Raw genomic sequence first — 21058 nt, 5'->3', positions numbered from 1 at the left:
GCCTCTTTCGATAGAGGTATCCCCTTTACTGCTGCGCACCGATAAAGGAATTTTGCTCTAAGGAGTTTCTCGTGTCTGGCGAAGTTATTGGCCGTCATCTCTGGGCTAAGAACCCCGTTTTGGGTCCAACACAGGAGTGGGGCCAACAGCTGCAAGGTGGGGGTTCACCCACCAAGTTAGGGGCTCAACCCATTGTGGAGGGTTATGCAATGCCCTGAACACTGGGGCAAGGAAAAGGGTTGGGTTTCCCCCTGCCGCAAGCCGCCATGAAAAAAAGTAACGTAGATTAAACTAACCAAGTTTAGAATCATGACACAAGGTTTGGTTGGGCAAAATTACCGGGGACTGAAATAACCGGCGTATCGTCAAAGCTTTGATGAAAAAAGTAAGGGCTTTGGGTCAAGATGCCCAATCCTTTGTTTGATCCTCTGTTTCTTTTCCTAGCCTCTCTCGCTCTCCCCCTTCTCCCCCTCCTCTCTTTGCTGGACTACATTTCCCAGCATGCCTAGGCAGCTGCGCAGAGAGGAGGGGCTGTAAGTTCAGCAGCCCCCCCTTCCCAGCTTTGTTAATTCCCGAGCAGGGAGGGGGAGGCGTTCGTGGACAGGCCCTTTCTTCCCTCTCAGCGCCGGCGCGGAGCCCCTGCTGGAGGGGCAGGAGGCTCGGGAGCCCCCCCGGACGCCCGCTCGCGTTCAGGCCGGCCCTGAAGATGGGGGACCAGAAGGTGAGGATGCTGGAGCGAGGGATGCGGGGCGAGGCCGGGCGCGGATGCAGCGGCGGCTGGACCAGCTGGGCGCGGGACGGCTGGCTCTGGGACAAAGCTGCTTCCCTGGGAGGGGAGAGGGGCGCGTCTGCCCGGGCTTGTCCGGCCGGCCGGCCGGGCCCGCAACGAAGCTTTCTGCAGCCTCGCCCCACGCACCCCGCCCCGGCCCGGTCCCGCCGCCTCTGCTTTGTCATCCTGGGCTTGTCTCTTGGAAAAGCCGCCCATCCGCAGGGGAGGGGAGGGGAGGGGGCGGAAGGAAGGAAGACCCAGCGACCCTCTCTTTGCAAAGCCCCCACCGCCCAAAAGCATGTCTGTTTTTGGAGGGGGGAGGTGTGCGTGAGGAGGGTTTCGGGGCAAAGCCCAGGAGATACTTAAGAGTCTGGGTTTTTTTCCTTGGGTGGGTGGGATTTCTGAGTTTCTGGAAAGAAAGGTGGGGTGGGATCTTAAGCCCCCGCCCCACCCACCTCATCCTGGAAGGTTAACGTAGCACTTTGGTCAGGTTGCTGCTGCGGTGACCTCTCCCAAGGAAAAAGGAAAGCCCTTTCATGTAGAAATCCTGGGTGTCAGGGCTGCTGTTTGAGCTGCTACACTTCTAAATGCAAGCCTGACATGTAAAAATCTTGCAGTGCTCCTACTTTTATATGAGCCTCTCCTGGCGGTCCGAAATGGTCCAGGTAAGGCACGAGCTGGTCTGGAAAGGTTCAGCAAGAGAGGCTCCTTAGTGAAAAACCTGGTTTGTATTCCCACTTCCAAGCCCTGCTTGAAACCCTGGAAAGCTTCTGCCAGGCCTGACTCAGCAGGGCATATGCTTCTCTCAGCCAGCGCCTTATTCAAAACCACGAGGGCTAGAATCTTGACTTTATCTTTCGGAAGAGGCAGAAGGCCCTAGCTAAGCCTAGGAAGGTGCCTTTCTCAAATCCTGGACAACTGACTGGCAAGGATGCTCTTCTGTCAAGTCAGCCCACAGTTCCCAGCAGTTGTCTGGTAGTGATGGGAATTGTAGTCCTTCAGAGCTGGGAGGTACCAGTTCCTTTTCTTAAAAGGTGTTTTTATGAGGGAAAATGTTAGGGGAGCATAAGGGGAAAAACACCCTCTTCTCTTCTCTTCTCTTCTCTTCTCTTCTCTTCTCTTCTCTTCTCTTCTCTTCTCTTCTCTTCTCTTCTCTTCTCTCCTCTCCTCTCCTCTCCTCTCCTCTCCTCTCCTCTCCTCTCCTCTCCTCTCCTCTCCTTTCCTTTCCTTTCCTTTCCTTTCCTTTCCTTTCCTTTCCTTTCCTTTCCTTTCCTTTCCTTTCCTTTCCTTTCCTTTCCTTTCCTTTCTCTTTTCTTTTGCTTTACAAAACTGACTCTGAATTTTTACTCAGTTTTCCTTTGATAGAACCACCGTGCACCCTTGTGAGAAACATGGAGAAAGAAGCAGGAAATGCAAATCTTCCTTTGACCGTGGAGTTGACTAAGTGGCCTGAGATAGTCACTGTCTCTCAGCCTGGCCTACCCCTCAGGGGTGTTGTGTTAAGGATAAGATGCAGAGAACCCCCTGCGTAGCTGCTAAGCTCTCAGTGGAAATATGGCATAGGACAGTCATAGAAATTAGAGATAAATGCTTCAGATGAGAAAGGCTGCCCACTGTCAACTCCTGAAATGCAAAGTGGCAGGAAAAAAAAAAAAGACTCAGCGTTGCAGATGTAAATTATGGGCAGGGGAGAAGAAAAAGCACTCTGCACACAGTCAGAAACTGCTATTATTATTATTATTAGTAGTAGTAGTAGTAGTAGTAATTAAATTTAAATTCTGCCCAACTCCCAGTGACTGTGCAGTTTACAAGAGTTAAAACATTTAAACACAAAGAACAATTCAAAAAAACACAAAAGGCCCCCAAAATTAGACTCAGAGGTTGAGTCCCCAAACGTTTAGGAAGAAAATAAAAAATTAGGGTCTTAGACAGCGATATCTTAATAAAATATGGTGAAAGAAGAAAGTATCCAGGATAGCTGCAAAAATTATCTACTTTAGCCCGTCTTTTGACAAAGACGTACTACAACATAATACAGTGAATCCCTGAAATAAAAAAGGCATTTTTTCCAACTCCCCTGTGCCATCTTTCGGTATTTCTCCACCAAAAGGCAGTAAATGAGGGATGGACCCCAGGGTATGGTCAAAAAAGTCAAGATGGCCACGATCATGTGACCGAAGAGTTGCCATTTTTTCCCGTATCTCGCATAAAAGAAGGCAGCGCTTCAATTACTCCGTTGCAGGTCTCATCTCGACCTTCTGACCCCTCAGAAAAGAGTGGGGACCCCCTGCCTTAAATATAAAAACATCTGGCCAGCCAGGCATCTGTTAATAAGAAGAGCAGCGGCCTTAAGCCAAGGCTGCGGAAATTTGATCCTCTGCTTTATTTTATGTTCTCAAAGCCCTTTCAAGGCGTTGGAAGTGAAAAAGTGAGATGGAATTTATTTGGGTTCTGTTGATTATTTGACTTCAAAATAAATCCGTCTGTTTTAATCTGGCAAAGGGGAGGAAGCTAACGTCCACCACTCACACCGGGCACATTTTTATTCCTTTTCCGGGGGGGGGCAGGACGAGCTGAGAAAGATCATCACGACCCTTGCAGTGAAGAATGAGGAGATCCAAAATTTCATCTACTTGCTCAAGCAGATGCTTCAAAATGTGGAGGTAACAGGGCTGGCGAAGGGGCAAAGATGGGAATTCCTTAGAATGGTTGATCCAGGTGGAGGGGAGGCACCAGGTCTCACCTGGGTGCCCCGGAGACGGTTTTTACTTGAAAGCACCATGGGTGGTGGAATCTGTGTTCTTGATTCCCAGAATTTTTTTTTTAAAAAAACCACAATCTGGACTGGCCACTCAGTCATTAAGCGAAGCGGTCACTAAATGAATCCATGACGGTCCCTACTATCTGACTTTACCTTTCCTTTGCTTTACAGACCTGCAAAGGTTGTCAATGCGAGGATGAGTTGTAAAGTTACTTTTTCATCACCATCGTAACTGTGAACGGTCGCTGAATGAGGCAGTAGCTAAACGAGGAAGCCCTGTAATGCGACTATTTTGTGGGATTCATTAACCGCACTAATCAAGCCCTAGCTGTATTCCTTACCAACAACGGCAGAAAGGCCAGCAGCAGCAGTACCCTCTGCTCTTGGCTGATATTGGACACTTACCAGCAGAAAACAGGCCTCCAATGGGCTGAGTGGCTGGTTTTTTGCTGGCAAGCAAGGAACAAGATGCAGGAACTATGCACTATGCAAAAAACCTGCAGGCATATAGAAGAAGGGGCTGCACAGTGATGGCCCTTTGGGGTGGGGTTTGCCGTGTCCCACTTAAGACACCCCTGCCCTAAATGCAGAATTTTAGCAGCACTCACACAATAATGCAGTTCCTTTCCAAACCTGTTCTAATTTCGACTGGTTTGTTTTCCTTATTGCAAAAAAATCGACGTAAGGAGAAAACATTCTTAGGGGATTTTCAGCAGTAGCCCCCTAGTATTGCATACAGTGGGTCGTTTTAAACTGGCAGCTCTGTATAAATCAGCCGAAACGCATCTTTGCAAAGCTGTGGCCCCCTTTTGTCCTTTTATGGGGTGTGGGAGATGCTATGGGTCCATTCTAAGCCAGCCAGGGTGGCTGGGGAATTCTGGGAGTTGAAGTCCACCCATCTCCACCTTGCCGAGGTGGAGAAACACCAGACTAGATGACCTCTAAGCCCCCTTCCCATCTATGCACTCCGTGGTTCTGTGAATGAAGCCAGGGATTCTCAAACTGTGGGTCAGGGTCCCCCCTCTTTCCAGGGGTTTTGAGCAACTTAGAAGGAGGAACTATGTGTGGGCAGAGCAGGAACCCCCTCAAAACCCACTTTTGCTCCTTGTTGCCCACTTGAACTCACAGTGGGCCGTTGCGATGTAGCCGGGATGGAAAACCCTGTGAGCGAATGATGAAAATCTAGTTACTGAAAAGCATTGGCTTGTGTCTTTCCTGCCCATCCCATCCCAACCCTACCCAAATCATTAATTTTATTCCCGGAAAGGAGTCGTAAAAATTCGTGTTGGCGAATTTATTTTAGAGGATCACAGGGCCACAGATTGGGAGAGTGCTGGAGTGCGCTCCCTTTCTGGGTTCACGGAATTGTTCAGCCTGTGCATTTACCGAAGAGGTGGGGTTCAGATGGGGTTTCTCCCGAGCACCCACAAACACCCCGGATTTGGCACGCTGGGTCACCGAGGAGGGAGCCTCCAGCTCCCCAACCCTGTCAGGCCAGAAATATTTCCAGTTTCATCTCCTTCCTTCTGCCTCCTCCCACCAGACCAATTCGGATCGGGTCCAAGAAGACCTGGAGGCCGAGTTCCAGTCCCTCTACGTCCTGCTGGATGAGCTCAAGGAAGGGATGCTGATGAAGATCAAACAAGATCGGGCCAGCCGGACGTACGAACTGCAGGTAAGCCTGCTCTGCTGGAAAGAGCCGCCGGGCATCACCGGTCTCAAGAGCGGTGGCTGGGAAGGGGATCCATAGATCTGGACTGGCTGGGGCATTCTGGGCGTGGAGGTCCACCCCTCTTGAAGTGGCTAAGGTTGGAAAACACCCTCGGCCCCAAGAACGGTGGCTTAAGGTAGACTGCGTTTGAACATGGATGCTCAACTGAGCCATCGCCTAGGGCTGCCCGAGGTTTGAGCGTTCTGCGCCTCTTTGCTGAGACCTAGTGGCCACCTGGCTATTTGCAGCCAAGAGGTAGCCCTCGTGCGATTGCTACGAGAGGCCTGGATTTATCTTCCCCCAGGAATTAGGCATCTCCTTCCCTTTCCAACCTATCTGAGTTTGTGGCTCTCTCCATCTCGTGCCGGTGAGCTCCTCTGGGCGAGAACGCAGGGCGCCGGTTGGTAACCTCACCCCGGACCTCTCAGCCAGCCTGTGCCCTTTATCCCCTCCCTGCAGGGGGATTCCGGCTGAATTGAAATCCGGATTGAAAAATAGCATGAATTTATATGTCCTTCCATTTCTTCGGGGCCAGAAAACGAAAATGGGGCCAGCAAAAGCTCTCCTCACCCCTTCTTTCAAATGTTTTTGCTAACATCCCTTTTGGGGGGGGGCTCTTCCCACTCGACTCTCTCACCCCAGAACCAGCTGGCGGCTTGCACGAAAGCCTTGGAAAGCTCAGAGGAACTTTTGGAAACCGCCAACCAGACCCTCCAGGGGGCTCAGAACCAGGATTTCAACCAGGTAAAGTAATTCCCAGCTGGCAATGCCTGTTGGGCTGTGTATGGGTGGGTGGGTGTGTGTACATGCGTGTGTGCAATTATAGAACAAAATCTGCAAGGGGTGCAAAGCCAGGTAAATATGGGCCAATAGGCTCCCCGAGTCGTATTTTTGCATCTCTCCAAACTGGCATGCTATAACTCCCTTCCCCCCCAGCAAGTTGGGGGCTGTGGATGATGGGTGCTACAATCCAACCCTTTTAGAGAGCATAGGCCCAAGCATCATTATGACCCCAGGCTTGGGTGGACCCCAGCCTGTGGCTCTCGTTGGGCGACATTTGGGTGGGTCATTTTAATTTTTTTAGTTCGCCCTCGCCTACCTCGCAGGGCTCTGGGAAGGATAAAAAGCAGAGGGGAGGCCGGTGGGCGGTGGGACTTGCACTCAGGTCCGGGGGGTTATTTTCCGCAAGCATGCACCGGATTGCAGCTTATCACGCTTCCTCGGGGCTTCCTGTCTAGAAATCTCTTGAAATAAGAAGATGCAATGACGCCCTTCTTTAATTCTTCTTTGTGACTCCTCCCTTGCTTTTTTCCCTTCTTCCTTCCCTCTCTCTTCCCCCCCTTCCCCCCCATTTCTCCATCTTTCTTGCGCTGCTTCGAAGGCTGCTAAACAGATCAAGGACAGGTACGCCACCCCTGGGAACAGCTGGCTGCTCTTTGCATTGCTCTTTTCTGGGGGGAGAAAAAGGGCCTAAAAGTACCCCCCACCCCCCCATGACCTGGATTGGGAAGGTACTAAGGCTCCCCTCTGTGGCTGGAGGTGACGGGTGCCCAGATTCATTTCTGAACAGAAAGGCAGGGTGGGTGTGGGTCTTCGGACCTGCAAAGGCCCCTCCCTAGACTCCAGATTTGTAGAATAAAATAAACCTATTTATTTATAGAATAAATTGGGGGGGGGGATTGCTGGCCTCAAGGCAGGGCCTTTTCTTCAGGGGCCCCACCCATATAAGCCAGCCTTGGGGGGGGTCCCCACGCAGGAGTAAATTGGCAAAATCTTTTCCCCTTCCTGATGGATGGAGGATGATGTCAATGGATGGCACTTCTAGTTTTTCAAGCCCAACCACTGGTGGCTTCTAGTCTAGTGTTTCTCAACCACGGCAACTCTAAGATGGGTGGACTTCAACTCCCAGAATTCCCCAGCCAGCTATGCTGGCTGGGGAATTCTGGGAGTTGAAGTCCACCCACCTTAGAGTTGGCAAGTTTGAGAAATACTGATTTCTAGTCCAAACTGAAGCCGGGCCTTGGAGAGATTCTCCCACCTGCAGTGTAGGCAGAGGGAAGTACACTCTGCACATGCCCCACTGTCCCCTTTACCTCATTACTTCCCGTCGTCTTGGCCAGCCAGCCCAACTCTCTACCCTGTCCTTGGTTGTGGTTGCTTGGTGGGGAATCCAAGTCGCTCTGCACATGCTCAGAAGCCCCTGGATTCTGCCCATTCAGCCAGGCCCTGCTGAGTTGACCCCAGGGAAAGGCACTTTGCACATGCTTTGGAGGCACCTTCTTCTTGTTCCCCTTAACTTCGGCCAACAGTCTGGGCGCTGGGTTCTTTGCATGTTGCATTCTCCGTCATGCTGTGTGTTCCTCCGGCCTCTCTCCGTTCACTCTCGCTAGGCTAAAAGACGTGGGGAAACTTGAAATCTCCTCTCTAACTTGCCTTTTCTCCCCCCCCCATAGCGTGACTATGGCCCCCGCATTCCGGCTCTCGCTCAAGGCTAAAGTAACGGACAACATGAGCCATTTGATGGTGGATTTCGCCCAGGAACGCCAAATATTGCAGAATTTGAAATTCCTGCCAGGTCAGTGGGAGAGTGGATTGATTGATTGATTGATTGATTGATTGATTGATTGATTGATACAACTTATGAGCCCCCCCACCTCATTTTTCCAAGAGACTCTGAGCGGGTTAAAAAAAACAGTCAATAAATACACCGGAAAATAGCAAAGATATTAAAAAAACCAAACTAAAACACAACATAATAGGCGAAGGGATGTTAAAAATCCTTCCGCAGCCTAGGTGTGATGGAATGGTATGGCGAAGGCCACGCTCGGGGAGATAAGCATTTCCTTAGCCCGCAGAAAGAGCGTGGGAAGGTGAAGAGGATGAGGCTGGCACCACCTAAGGAATTCGCAGTGTTTGCTTGCTGGCTTGGGGAGTTTAGATTCAGTCTGGCGAGATTCTATCTTGTAGGCGGAAGCTAATAAATGCTATAGAACTATATATGTACTGTCTCGTGGAGCTCTTTGGGCTGAACCTGACACTAGGCCAGATTTCCTTCAACCGAAGACTACCAAGCCCATGGTTTGCAGCCAGGGTGGCCACACTATTGGCACTCTCCAGGTCCATTGGCCTGCTGGCCTTATCACCCCCCAGACCCTCAGCACAGCCAGTGGTGCAATGGTGAACAAGGCCCCCTTCTTAAGGAAGCCTGGCCCAGATGCCAGATTTTGTTTGCTGAATTTGCATATTAAGCTCAGTTAAAATGGGGTTTAGCTTGTGGGGGAACCCAGCCCTTGTCTTGGCCTGTCAGGGGAACCAGACATCACATGAAGCTGGACCATGGCTTATCAGTTTGGGTCTTGCATGTTAGGTCTTGCAATGGTGTTTGGTTAATCCAAGATTACATTTTTCGCCTGCTGAGTAAACCCAGACTTTATTTCTTGGAGAGTTAGGGTTAACTGGCTGGGCGTTAGGCTTCTCTGCAGCAAAGGTAGGCTGAATCCATTGAGACGGACACACAAGAATCCAGGAACTTCTGAAAGGTAATTTATCACAGAAAAGCTAAGAAGCCATTATGAAAGAATTCCAGCAACTGCTGTGTATTAAAAGCGAGCCCTGTTTATACTGAAATCAAAGCTTGTGTTTTTGTGCTATTCCACCCCACTCCCGTCCCCCGTCTGTACAATGGTCTGGACAGCCCTCCCTTCCGGGTGGGAGTGAAGGTTTCTACTTGTCTCTAACAGATAGATCTGATCTCGGGTTGGTTTGATATCAGAGGACCTGGTTTAGATCCTCTTTGAAGCAAAAGCTGAATCTGTGTTCAGACCAGTGTCCCTTGGGAAGCTTGGCTGCCCTGCTGGATTCCCTACTGCCCCCATCTCCTAGCCTTGCTGTGGGGCATTGCGGGAAAATTTAGGCAGCAGCTGGTTGCTTTTGCTTGAGTTAGGGCTGAGAAAGAAATGGCCTTGCTCAATTTCCCGCCCGTTCAGTTTGCTCTTGAATTTTCTTTCTGCGGAGAGAATTCTGGTGACATTCAAACAGGCTGCAAATGCGGTTCTGGCAATTATTTAGTAACTGATGGTCCAGTTTTTCATGGCATAGGCAACACTCTCGTGGCTTTCATTCCATCTCAAGGGAGGATGCTAAGAAGGAGCTCCTCCTGGGGATATTTTTCAGACTGGAGTGTCTGGGCACCCAGACAGGCTTCAGCGGGCAGGAAAGTAGGATCCCAGACTGTAAACCACCAACAGGAGACCTTTTCACCATCTCCAGAAACGACACAAAGAGAAATTTGCAAGAAGTTTTCAAGAGAATAAGGTAGAAAAACAGAAGCCTCTTTCTCACGGGGAAAAGATGTCAGAGCTGGTATTGCAAGAGAGAGCTGGCCATAGCTTACACATATGTGCAGGGATCATGGTTCCTTCCACAGGAAAGTAGAAAGCATTAGCTGAGGTGGGAAGCTAAAATAATGTGATGTTTTGCTTAAGGTTATTACAGTAACTCATTAGGGAACAGACAACTCACGTCCTGTGTGGACTTCAACTTCCAGAATTCCCCAGCCAGCATGGCTGGCTGGGGAATTCTGGGAGTTGAAGTCCACCCATCTTAAAGTTGCCAAGTTTGAAAAACACTGCTTTAAAGGCATCCTGGTATTAATCAACTTCTTCAAAAAAGGGGGGAAGTTGAAATTGAATTGAAATTCCAAAATTGCTTGAAACAATTTTCCCATTAGGGTCTCGAGTCACTATTAAACTAATTAGCGCATATTATTAAAACAATGGTGGTCGCTAGTCACTTTCAAAAACCCTTTGTCTGTACCTGTGGCTACAATCTCAAGCGGCTGATTTAGGGCTTGAAGAGACAACTGAACATCCTACGGAAAAGGGGCTAGTCCCTGGTGAGCTGGAACTAGGATCACGCTGGGGAATCTTGCCCTTAACTCTCTGCTTCACAACGTAGTTCCCAGCGCGCCCGAGATAGACATGGCTGAATCGTTGGTGGCCGACAACTGCGTAACTCTTGTGTGGAACATGCCAGACGAGGACAGCAAGATCGACCATTACGTGCTGGAATATCGCAAGACCAACTTTGAAGGACCACCTCGCGTCAAGGAAGACCAGCCGTGGATGGTTATTGAAGGAATTAAACAAACTGAGTATACGCTTTCTGGTAAGGCAAGCTACCTGGGAGAGGTTAGCTGGGCCTTGACCTACCTACCTTCCTTCCTTCCTTCCTTCCTTCCTTCCTTCCTTCCTTCCTTCCTTCCTTCCTTCCTTCCTTCCTTCCTTCCTTCCTTCCTTCCTTCCTTCCTGTTGAGCAGTCTCCCTCTCAAGGGGCAAGGGGACTGTCCTGCCCACCCACCCTGACAGCTAGATTTGGAATTTGGCCCCACTGGAGAATCCCGTAGGGGTCTGGTACAAACTGTGATGATGTCACGTTCATTAAGATGTCATTTGGCAGATGACAACATTTGGGTCAATTGGCATGATCCACGGTTTGCATCATTTCCACGATGACATCATGGTTTGTACCATTTGCATGTTATGCGTGATATCTGTCCATGGATTTTCTAAGAGAGGGGGGCAGGAGGAAATTTACACTACAGGATTTAATTAGATATATACTATAATTGCAGTCTAATAGACTACAGGCAATCCCTGGGTTAAGAATGAGGTGTGTCTGTAAATCTGTCTTTAAGTCGAATTTGTACATAAGTCAGAACTCATACTGAAGCCGTGCATTTTTAATATACAGTATGTTTTCAGCAGTTCATGAAAACATTGTGCAGCTTCAGCGGTTTGTGGGCTCAAGGAAGGAGAACACCATCCGCCATTTTTAGTAACAGGCAACCCGTTCATAAGTACGAGTTGTCCATAAGTCGGACATTCTTAACCTGGGAATTGCCTGTATTTGGAGCGTGAAGAGGTATCGCCAAATCTGAACGCACGTACATTTTGCATGGTTTACATACCCTTTTCATAAATTATGTAAATTTATACAAATTGCCTGGACAGATTCACTGAACAATGTACTTTCCTGTTATTTGAGAGAACATCCAATTTTGTCTGTTGCATGCCACGCGTACAGGTGCATGAAAATCAAGGTTTTCTTGCAGTTAGATCTGGAAAAGAAAATGCATGTGGTCCTGGAGCCAGGTTGTCTCGGGGCCAAGGGGTCTTGACTTGCACTTAGTGGCACCCCTGACTTCAGGAATCTGGGGTAGCTGGAGAAGGAAGGAGAGAGACTGAAGTGGGGAGGAGGAACAGAGAATTGCTGGCCGTGGCAGAGAGCCCTTTAAAAGGGACGGTGGGCACGGTTGGTGACTTTGTTAAACATTAGGTTCCTCCTGACGTTCTCTCTCTTCCCCCATCTCTGCAGGGTTGAAATTTGACATGAAGTACATGAACTTTCGTGTCAAAGCTTGCAACAAAGCTGTGGCAGGAGAGTTTTCTGAGCCGGTTACGTTGGAAACAAGAGGTGAGCAAACCCCAAGGGGGCATTTCTGGAGAGGGGGCACGTGGATTTCTAGCCCAGCTAGAGATCGGCAGGGATTGGGAAGGTCCCAGCGTGTTCCAGTTCTGGTGACTGTGGTTTCCCAGTTTGGATTCCTAGGGAACTCTGGTTTGGGATCCCAAAAAGGTTGAACTCGGGGGCATCGGGAGTGGAGGTCAAAAAAATGAAGATGGTGGCTGCGCCGGTGTGATCAAAGCCTCACCTAGTGTCCTTGGCTGAACTTGTACTATGCCAAGAGGAAAGGAGGATGGGGGTTGGAGGAGATGGCCTCAGAGGCCCCTCCCCTCAGCATGCTTCATTGATCAATGAAGTTGTGTGTTGTAGGAAATTGCCAGTCCCAGTAAATAGGCCAGATCAGGAAGCCAACTCCACCAGAAGGCTAAAACTACTTTGACTGAGATGGGCTTAATAACAGAATCTTGCAAGTCTGATTGTGCTGACTTCCTCCCCCTTCTTATACTCCCGTGAATCAGGGAGGTGTCTGCCTGAGCCGCTTCTGAAGGTTATCTGGCTGTTCTGGACTTAAAAAATGTTTCGGCCCCCTTTGCCTAGGTAGCAGTCCCTGCATATTTCCATCAAGGTCATCTTCCTTGCTCTCTACAGAAGTGCCCAAATGCACGTCCCAATCACCGACTGGGTACAGCACCCACATATCTTGCTACCCGCCCAGCCCCTGAGAAAAGGTCTTGTGGTATCATGGAGTCTTGTCAGTACTTTGCTGGAGCAAACACTCACGGCTGCTGCAGAGAACATCGGTGGGGCTCCTGTGTTCCCAGCATGGTGCCTTTTGACCCCATCGGTGCGATTGTGCGCTACCAGAATCTTCAGTCATTTGACTGGGTTAGTGGCTGACCAGGTTAAACCTGTGAGAACAGGTCTCATGTTTCAATGATCATGCACACCTTGGTTTAATAAATGGCAATATCATTCAGTGTTTTCCTGGAATGTTTCTCCCCACCCCTCATGTACAACTTGCACTCCAGCAAATTTGGGTTGCACTGTCCATTGGGAAGACAGGAAGTTACTCCATGAAACCAAAGATCTTGGTGGAAAGTAGCATAGCTTGGACTGGGGAAAGGGATATCCAAGGGGAGGGAGGGAGGGAGGGAGGGAGGGAGGGAAGGAAGGGAGGGAGGGAAGGAAGGGAGGAAGGAAGGAAGGAAGGAAGGAAGGAAGGAAGGAAGGAAGGAAGGAAGGAAGGAAGGAAGGAAGGAAGGAAGGAAGGAAGGAAGGAAGGAAGGACTTTGATGGGAGAGAGAGGAAGGAAGGAAGGAAGGAAGGAAGGAAGGAAGGAAGGAAGGAAGGAAGGAAGGAAGGAAGGAAGGAAGGAAGGAAGGAAGGAAGGAAGGAAGGAAGGAAGGAGTTGGGAGAGGGAGAGAGAGGAAGGGAGGGAGGGAGGGAGGGAGGAGTTTGATGGGGAGGGAGGGAGGGAGGAAGGAAGGAGGCAAGGGGCTTAGAGAGGAACATCAAGAGGTGTTAGCAATACCTCTTCACATCCCCTTCCTTCTTCTGTTCTCAGCCTTCATGTACCGCCTGGACGGCAGCACCAGCCACCAAAATCTCAAGGTGGAAGACCTCAGCGTGGAATGGGACGCCATGGGCGGGAAGGTGCAGGACATGAAAGCGCGTGAGAAGGATGGGAAGGGGCGAACCGCCTCCCCGGTCAACTCTCCAGCCAGGTAACTCCTCTGCTTTGCTTTGCTTTGCTTTGCTGGCCGAACGGGAGCAGCTCGTGTGTCCGTGGGATGGGCAGGCAGGAGGCAAATGAGGAAATGCGGGTCGTGCAAACGCGGCTGCCTTTGTTCGGGTGCCACAGCGCTGCCCGGGGGTACCCGTCAGCTGAAGTTTGCGTTGGGGCGCTGCGGGGCAGGGTCCTTCCCTTTTGTAGAAGCCTCATGGCGTTGGAGACCCGTCATATCGGGCAGAGTTCGCATCGTAATATTGTGCCCCAAGTTCCTTGTTTTGGCAAAATTGGACAGACTTCAAATTCGGGTTCCCTGGGCTCAGGGAGATTCATCCTGATACGTTTTTTGCTCATGAAAAACAATCCTGTTTAATTACACCAGCTGACTGAGGAAACCTTCCGTTGATGAGGAAGCTGGATGAACAGGCCAATGGACTTGATGTGAACAGCCTTCTCTGACCCGGAGTTTTCTAAATATACTGGTTGGGAAGGATGGGTGATGTAGTCCAGCCCGTTTGAAAAGCATCTGGGGAGCTGTTATGACCTTGTAATAATGCGAGGACTTAAAAAGCTGCAGATGGTGGGCATCGTTTTAAAGGTGCCTTTGGAAATGTTGATCCATGAACCAGTTTAGCAGATGCTGATCTGAACCACGGATTAAACTCTGTTCCATCAGGAGGCAGTTTTAGGATCAATACTCTAATAAAATAATAACATCTGCTAATGTGTGTAGATTGTTTTCTCTGTAGTTTCCTTGTAAAAACTGCAATAAAATTATTAAAAAATAATAATGAATGCCCGACATGGGAAAAAAGTTCCTGTGTGTATATAGATATATAGATATATGAGTGTGTGAAATATATATTTATATTTATATACATACATGTATATTTATAGACCAGTAGTCCTCATTTAACGACCACTTGATCAGTGACTGTTCAAAGTTACGCCAGTGCTGAACGAGGGAACTTACGACTGTTCCTCAGAGTGGCAGCTGTCGCAGCATCCCCGCGGTCATGTGATCGTGATTTGGACACTAGGCAACCGGTGCACATTTACAACAGTCACAGCGTCCCATGGTCATTTGATCGCCATTTGCTACCTTCACTGCCAGCTTCCCACAAGCAAAGTCAGTGGGGAAGCTGACAGGAGGTCGCAAATGGCAGTTGCGTGATCGCAGGATGCTGTGAGTGCACAGGATTCGCCTAATGACAGCAACTGGAACTACCGTTGTAACTCAGTGCAGTCATGTGACATTGCGCTTAATGACCACGTCACTTAGCGACGGAGTTGCCCATCCCAATTACTGTGGTTAAGCGAGGACTACCGGTAAATTAATATAAATGTATATTTAGACACATGCACACATGCGCACAGACGTATAAAATGAGGCCTTGGTTTCTCAAACTCTGCTTTGCTGCAATGTGGAAGGAGGGCTGGGATCCGAAAAGGGGCCGATTCCCAGACCTCCATTGTTGCTCCCTCTTGAATGATGGTGCTCAGCAGCCCCCGGCCTCTGGGCTTTCTCCTCTGCAGGTGCGTCCAGTCTCCAAAAAGGATGCCGACCGGCCGTGGAGGGAGAGACCGATTCACTGCCGAATCCTACACAGTGTTGGGTAAGGATCTCATCGGTATCCCGAGTCCTCTCGGGGGCTCTTGCGAACGCCAGACCTGCAAGGCGAGGGCGGAGCTTATGCGGGAGGTGGGGTTACGGAGCCCAGAGAGGTGGGTGGAGCCAAGAACAAAATTTGGAGGAGATGGGAGATTCCTGGATTTCTCCTCCTGGTTTTACTAGAGGCTGACGGCGAATCGCATTCGTGTAGAAACGAGGAACAGGCCCCGTTTCGGTGACGGTGGTTGGGGGGAACACCTTCGGTAGGGCGAGCCCATGGAGGCCCGTTTAAGCATCTCGGCTTTTTTCCAAGGGTATTTCAAACTGTCCTGGGGGCAGGAACCCCCTGCCCCGGTTTTCGTTCTCAAAATAAGTATTAAAAAAGTCCGTTCTAAGTAGGAAACAAATAGTCACCAAAATAGCTCTGGTGTCAGGCCTAGCCCAAGGAACTCCAAGAGATCATGCCATTTCAGTCCAGCTATGTTTATTAGCTACAACCTCTAGCAAGAATCTTCCCAGACTCAAACCCCATCTCCCAAAGTCCTCCAGCCACAACAGTGTGAATTCCTCAGGGAGGTGCCAGTCTCATCCTCTTGTTCCTCCCACGCGGTTCTGGTGAGCTAAGAAAACGTTTATCTCCCTGAGCTTCGCCTTCATAATTCCATTCCATCATATCTGGATAGGTTCACATGTCGTGATTTCTTGTGCTGGGGCTTGGTTTATTATCGTTGTTGTTATCGTTACAGTGTTTCTCCACCTTGGGAACTTTAAGACGGGTGGACTTCAACTCCCAGAATCCCCCAGCCAGCCACGGCTGGCTGGGGGATTCTGGGAATTGAAGTCCACCCGTCTTAAAGTTCCCAAGGTGGAGAAATGCTGCATTGGGCTCTGAGAACCACCTGGGGGTGTGGCCAGGGTGTCATGACATCACCAGAATGGGTGTGGCCAATCTTTTCAGCCTTTTAGATTCCGAGCCTGGCATTTTCCTTGCGGCGCCCGCCCTCCTTTTCCGCCTGCCCCAAAATTGGGACTTTTGGCACCCACGAACATCACTCTGCCATCACGGATTCAGTCTGTGGGCGGAATAGCCTGCTCAGCTTGGTTAGGGCTAACCTGGATTCATTTTGTATGTCTTTGTGCCCCCAGGCGATTTGGTCAAGCGAAGTCTCGGGTGAATGGGTGAGCTCTGAAAAGGGTTAGTTCGAGAGCCCGGTTGAAAGCTACCATGCCAGCTCAGCCTGTGCGTTTCAGGGAAAGCCCTTGGGGTTTGTTTTAGCCCATGCAAAGCAAGTTTGTTCGTTTGTTTCTATATCAACTTGGTCACCGCCCGTCTCGTTGAACGACGCTGGGCGGTTTACAAAACAGTTAAAAGCAATCAAAATGACAAAATTGCCATAATAAATAGAAAATAAATAGATCCAAGAATAATTGGCAATCGCTCAGGGAGTGTCACCGAGGTGCTAGCCGCTCCCAGGATTTAATGGATTAAATTAACGGATTAATTTAACAGATTAAGTTAACGGATTTATCAGTCAATGCAGTGTTTCTCCACCTGGGGAACTTTAAGACGGGTGGACTTCAACTCCCAGAATTCACCAGCCAGCAAGGCTGGCTGGGGAATTCTGGGGGTTGAAGTCCACCTGTCTTAAAGTTCTCCAGGTGGAGAAACACTGAGTCAATCAAAGGCATCGACGACGCCGGCCTCCCATCCACGACTCCTTCTTTGTGCTCCATCGCAGGAGACACCTTGATTGACAGCGGCGATCACTACTGGGAGGTGCGCTATGACCGGGACAGCAAGGCCTTTGCGGTGGGCGTGGCTTACCGGACTTTGGGCAAGTTTGACCAGCTGGGCAAAACCTCCTCCTCCTGGTGCCTTCATCTCAACAACTGGCTGCAAGTCAGCTTCACCGCCAAACATAACAACAAGGCCAAGATCTTGGACATCCCGGTCCCCGACGTCGTTGGCGTGTATTGCAATTTCCACGAAGGTAACTACAGAGTCGCGCAGGACGAAGCCTCGTCTGGTTTCTTCCCCGTCTTCGGGGACCAGGGTGGGGTTGAAAATATTTGGCCCGGCCTGGACGGCTTTGGGAGCAGGGCTGTCCGCAAGGCGGGGTCAAAAAAGTCAAGATGAAGGAGAACAAGTCGAAGAGCTGGCTGGAGTCACCCATTGGGGGAGATATGTGGCATGCAGATTTAATTAATTAATTAATAAGGTGGCAGCCACCACTGGGTGATTAAAGCCTACGTGTGAAGAGGGGTGGAGCTTCAACCGCCTGGTTGTGACCACCATCCTGACTTTTTTGACCCCTTCCCCCAGAGATGCCCCCGTTTGGACGTTTTAAGGATGGGCGTAGATTCCTTGAGGGGACTCATCACGCCAACCCCACCCTTATTTTGGTGGCAAGTGGTGCGACTGAAAATTGGCCACTGAATTCTCGTGGCTCAGTCTGGGGGGGGCTCTGGGGGGCTGGGAAATGGAGTTGGGGGCCACGGGGTGATCTTGCTGATCCCGCCCCAAGCCATTGGATCTTACCCATCACCTCCTCTTTTCCCCTAACTTAATTTAGGGCAGGAAACTAGGGGCGATTCTGCTCTGCTAAGAAAGGTTTCCCGTCTTGTTCCAGCCAACAGATGCCCTTGGAATTGTGGGCGCGCTCACAAAATGGTTGTCACGCAGTGATGTTGGGGGGGGTCAAAGCAGGGAAGATGGCAGATATATTTACCCATTTGTAAATATGCTACAGATACAAAAGGGAGGGGTTTGGACTGTGATACCCTACCTACATCAACTGTTTTGACCCCCCCCCCTTAATGGACAATGCTGTGTTGTGGGGGGGGCTTACCTCCTCCCATCATGGGTCCCACAATAGGCATGGCTAGTCACGACCCTTTATTGGGGGAGCTTTGGCTAGCCCAATGGAGCATCCCTGTTGAGTGGCAGTCTACCTGGAATGGAATGGTATGGCGAAGGCCACGCTCGGGGAGATAAGCATTTCCTTAGCCCCCAGCAGGAGCGTGGGAAGGTGAAGAGGATGAGGCTGGCACCACCCTAAGGAATTCGCAGTGTTTGCTTGCTGGCTTGGGGAGTTTAGATTCAGTCTGGCGAGATTGATGTCGGGTTCAGCCCAAAGGACTCCACGAGATGGTACAAATACAGTTCTATTGCATTTACTAACTTCCGCCTACAAGACAGAATCTCGCCAGACTGAATCTAAACTCCCCAAGCCAGCAAGCAAACACTGCAAATTCCTTAGGTGGTGCCAGCCTCATCCTCTTCACCTTCCCACGCTCTTTCTGCGGGCTAAGGAAATGCTTATCTCCCCGAGCGCGGCCTTCGCCATACCATTCCATCACACTACCTCTGAGCACCACCACCATTTCTTTTCCTCCTCGATGACAATATTTAGTTATTCATTCAGCTGCCAGGATTAATTACAACTCGGCTGGCGGGGACCAGAAGCAGGGCCTTCTCAGCAGCCGCCCCCACCTTCCGGATCGTTCTTCCTTGGGAGCTCAGGACGGCCCCGGCCCTGCTGGCCTTTTGTAAGGCTTTACAAACCTGGCCCCGTGCCCAAGCCTGGGGTCCCGAAAGTGTCAGGGGCCCCGTTACCGGGTGGCACTGTGGACTTTTCTGTAATTTTTCTGGTGATTCCCGGCTGCCTATTGGATTAATTTGTCACGGTTTTGATGGTTTTAAGGATTGTGAAATCGTTCGCCACCCAGCGTTGCTTGGATTGAGATGGGCGGCTATAGAAATTGCATGAATAAGTAAATAAAAATGGAAAGAAAGCAACCGAGAACGAGCAAGGGCAGATCACATTTGTTAAGAGGAGGCAAAGGCAAATGCAGACCGTGCGGCCGCTGGGCGTTGGATCGAGTGCGCGCGCTTGCAAATGCAATGAAGATGTCAGTGGGTTTATTGGGGGCTTCTCCCAATAAACTGAGAAACGGTTCTGGGCTAGATAAATTTTTGGTCCGCTTCGACTTCCTCTTGTCTGCGTTTTCAGCTGCAAGCACCTTTTCCTCACCCCCTCAAGACCCTGTTTTCCTCTTCCCTCTTTGCAGGCTTCCTCTCGTTCTACAATGCCAAAACCAAGCAGTTACTGCACACGTTTCGGGCCAAATTTACCCAACCGGTTCTTCCGGCCTTCATGGTAAGAAATCTGGAAGGTGTCGGGGAGAGGAAACTTGTGCGTTATGGTATCCGGTGAAGACTTTGGACATAGTATTTTCCTTTTTTTTTTAAAAAAAAAAAAGAAGGTTCTAGTCCTTAGGATGGCAGGGTTATTGCAGGAGAACAGGGAGGCAGAGACTGATTGATTTGCTCAAAGGAGATAAACTGATAGCATGGATCAAGGAAGTGAATTGCACTAGACCAATGTTGTCCAAACTTGGCCGCTTTAAGATGAGTGGACTTCAACTCCCAGAATTCCCCAGCCAGCATGGAAATGGCTGGGGAATTCTGGGAGTTGAAGTCCACTCATCTTAAAGCGGCCAAGTTTGGACAACACTGTGCTAGACAAAATGACATAACCCCAAAAATGCATATTTGTGTTCCAGGGATTAGAAATCGTTGCTTTTTCCCCTTCCTCCTCCGTACTTAAATGCTGCACCAGTTTTGGATTATGACCAAAATAATTATTCAGTTAGGCGAGGAATTAGAATCGTGGAATTATTGAATCTTTGAGGTGGACGGGATCCTTGAGGCCATCCAGTCCACCCCCCTGTTGTGCGGGGGTCCAAATTAAAACGTCCCCCGATGGTGATTGCCCAGCCTCTGTTTGAATTCATCCACGTCTCTCTGTCGGGTTCCACCAGCAAACTGCTTGGATTGTTAAGAAGTTTTTCTTGCATTCAGCCAGAATATCTGTGTAATTTAAATCTATTACACGTCTTGCACTCTGGAATGAGTAAGGATGACTTCCTTGCAGGTATCTGAAGAGGGCTGTCAGATCTCTGTCCTCTCTCCAACCCTTCTAGACAAATGTCAATTTAATTAAATTTAATTAAATTAAATTAAATTTAATTTAATTTAATTTACTTTAATACTTTACTTTAATACTTTACTTTACTTTACTTTACTTTACTTTACTTTACTTTACTTTACTTTAATTTAATTTAATTTAATTTAATTTAATTTAATTTAATTTAATTTAATTTATAGACTGACTGATTCCATCTCGAACCTGGGCATCATACAGTAAGAGGCAGTTAGAAATAGAATAATACAGCGGTTGTACAAAATAAACATCCAGGGGAAAAAAAAATCAGCACTAGACTCTCAATGGAGCGCTGAAAAATTATCGAAAACTACGGGAACTGATACAAACTCCACTGTTTTCCTCCAGAAAGAAATGCACTGGCAACAGCAGCACTGCTCTTAAGATAAATGCATCGCTCAGTAGGAGCGTCCGTGGGAGGGGGTCGAAAAAGTCAAAATGGCAGACCCACGCCCCCACAAAGACCCAACACAGAGGGCCTTGGTGCAGTTCTGGCCGCCATCTTGACTTTTTTGACACACACCTGCCTCTCAAGGTCTGACTCCTTGTTTTGGTCGATACCCCACTGAATTTCTATGGCTCTTCGGACCTGCTGCAAGCTTTGCTCACCGCGGCTCTTCCTTTTCTCCCCGCCAGGTCTGGTGCGGCAGCTTCCACGTCGTCTCCGGTTTGCAGGTCCCCAGCGCCGTCAAATGCCTTCAGAAGCGCAACAGCGCGACAAGCAGTTCCACCACCAGCCTCACCTAGAGACCCGCGTCACGTTCCTCCTCCTCAAGACGGGGACCCTCCCGCCCTGAGACAGACCTGCAGTACTGACCGCCCACCGCAACAGACCCCACCATATTTTTAAAAAATATACAGTATATATTCTTTTCCTTCCAGGTCTCGGATAGGCCCTCAGACCGCCTTCGGCAAGGGGACCTGAAAGACGTTGGCCGGAAGGCGTTCGGTTCTTGAGGCCGGATTGCAGAGCTTGCCCTTGCTGGTCTTAGTGGCGGGGCGCCC

At 49.6% G+C, this 21058-nt stretch overlaps 1 protein-coding gene across 2 annotated transcripts; it reads left to right on the top strand.

Annotated features, from left to right (window-relative positions):
* The first annotated feature begins 589 nt into the window (after positions 1 to 589).
* Positions 590 to 20828, top strand: FSD1 (fibronectin type III and SPRY domain containing 1). 2 transcript variants are annotated; one of them, XM_088149329.1, is made up of 13 exons: positions 590 to 721; positions 3337 to 3432; positions 5074 to 5205; positions 5884 to 5985; positions 6623 to 6645; positions 7695 to 7816; positions 10198 to 10407; positions 11617 to 11715; positions 13271 to 13430; positions 14972 to 15051; positions 16787 to 17038; positions 19119 to 19207; positions 20690 to 20828. In XM_088149329.1, the coding sequence occupies exons 1-13, from the start codon at positions 707 to 709 to the stop codon at positions 20798 to 20800; spliced, it is 1491 nt and encodes a 496-aa protein (XP_088005455.1). In that variant the 5' UTR covers positions 590 to 706; the 3' UTR covers positions 20801 to 20828. The 2 variants fall into 2 exon arrangements, with proteins under 2 accessions (XP_088005455.1, XP_088005454.1); XM_088149328.1 differs by lacking the exons at positions 590 to 721; positions 3337 to 3432; positions 5074 to 5205; positions 6623 to 6645 and having other exon boundaries at positions 5887 to 5985.
* Positions 20829 to 21058: the final 230 nt, after the last annotated feature.

This window comes from Python bivittatus, unplaced genomic scaffold (assembly GCF_059951505.1).
Source record: "Python bivittatus isolate LINGU-HERP-01145 unplaced genomic scaffold, Pbiv_v1 ctg000580_np1212, whole genome shotgun sequence".
NCBI lineage: Eukaryota > Metazoa > Chordata > Lepidosauria > Squamata > Pythonidae > Python > Python bivittatus.
The sequence above is the reverse complement of the archived record's forward strand: the minus strand, read 5'-3'. Positions and strand labels throughout refer to the sequence as shown.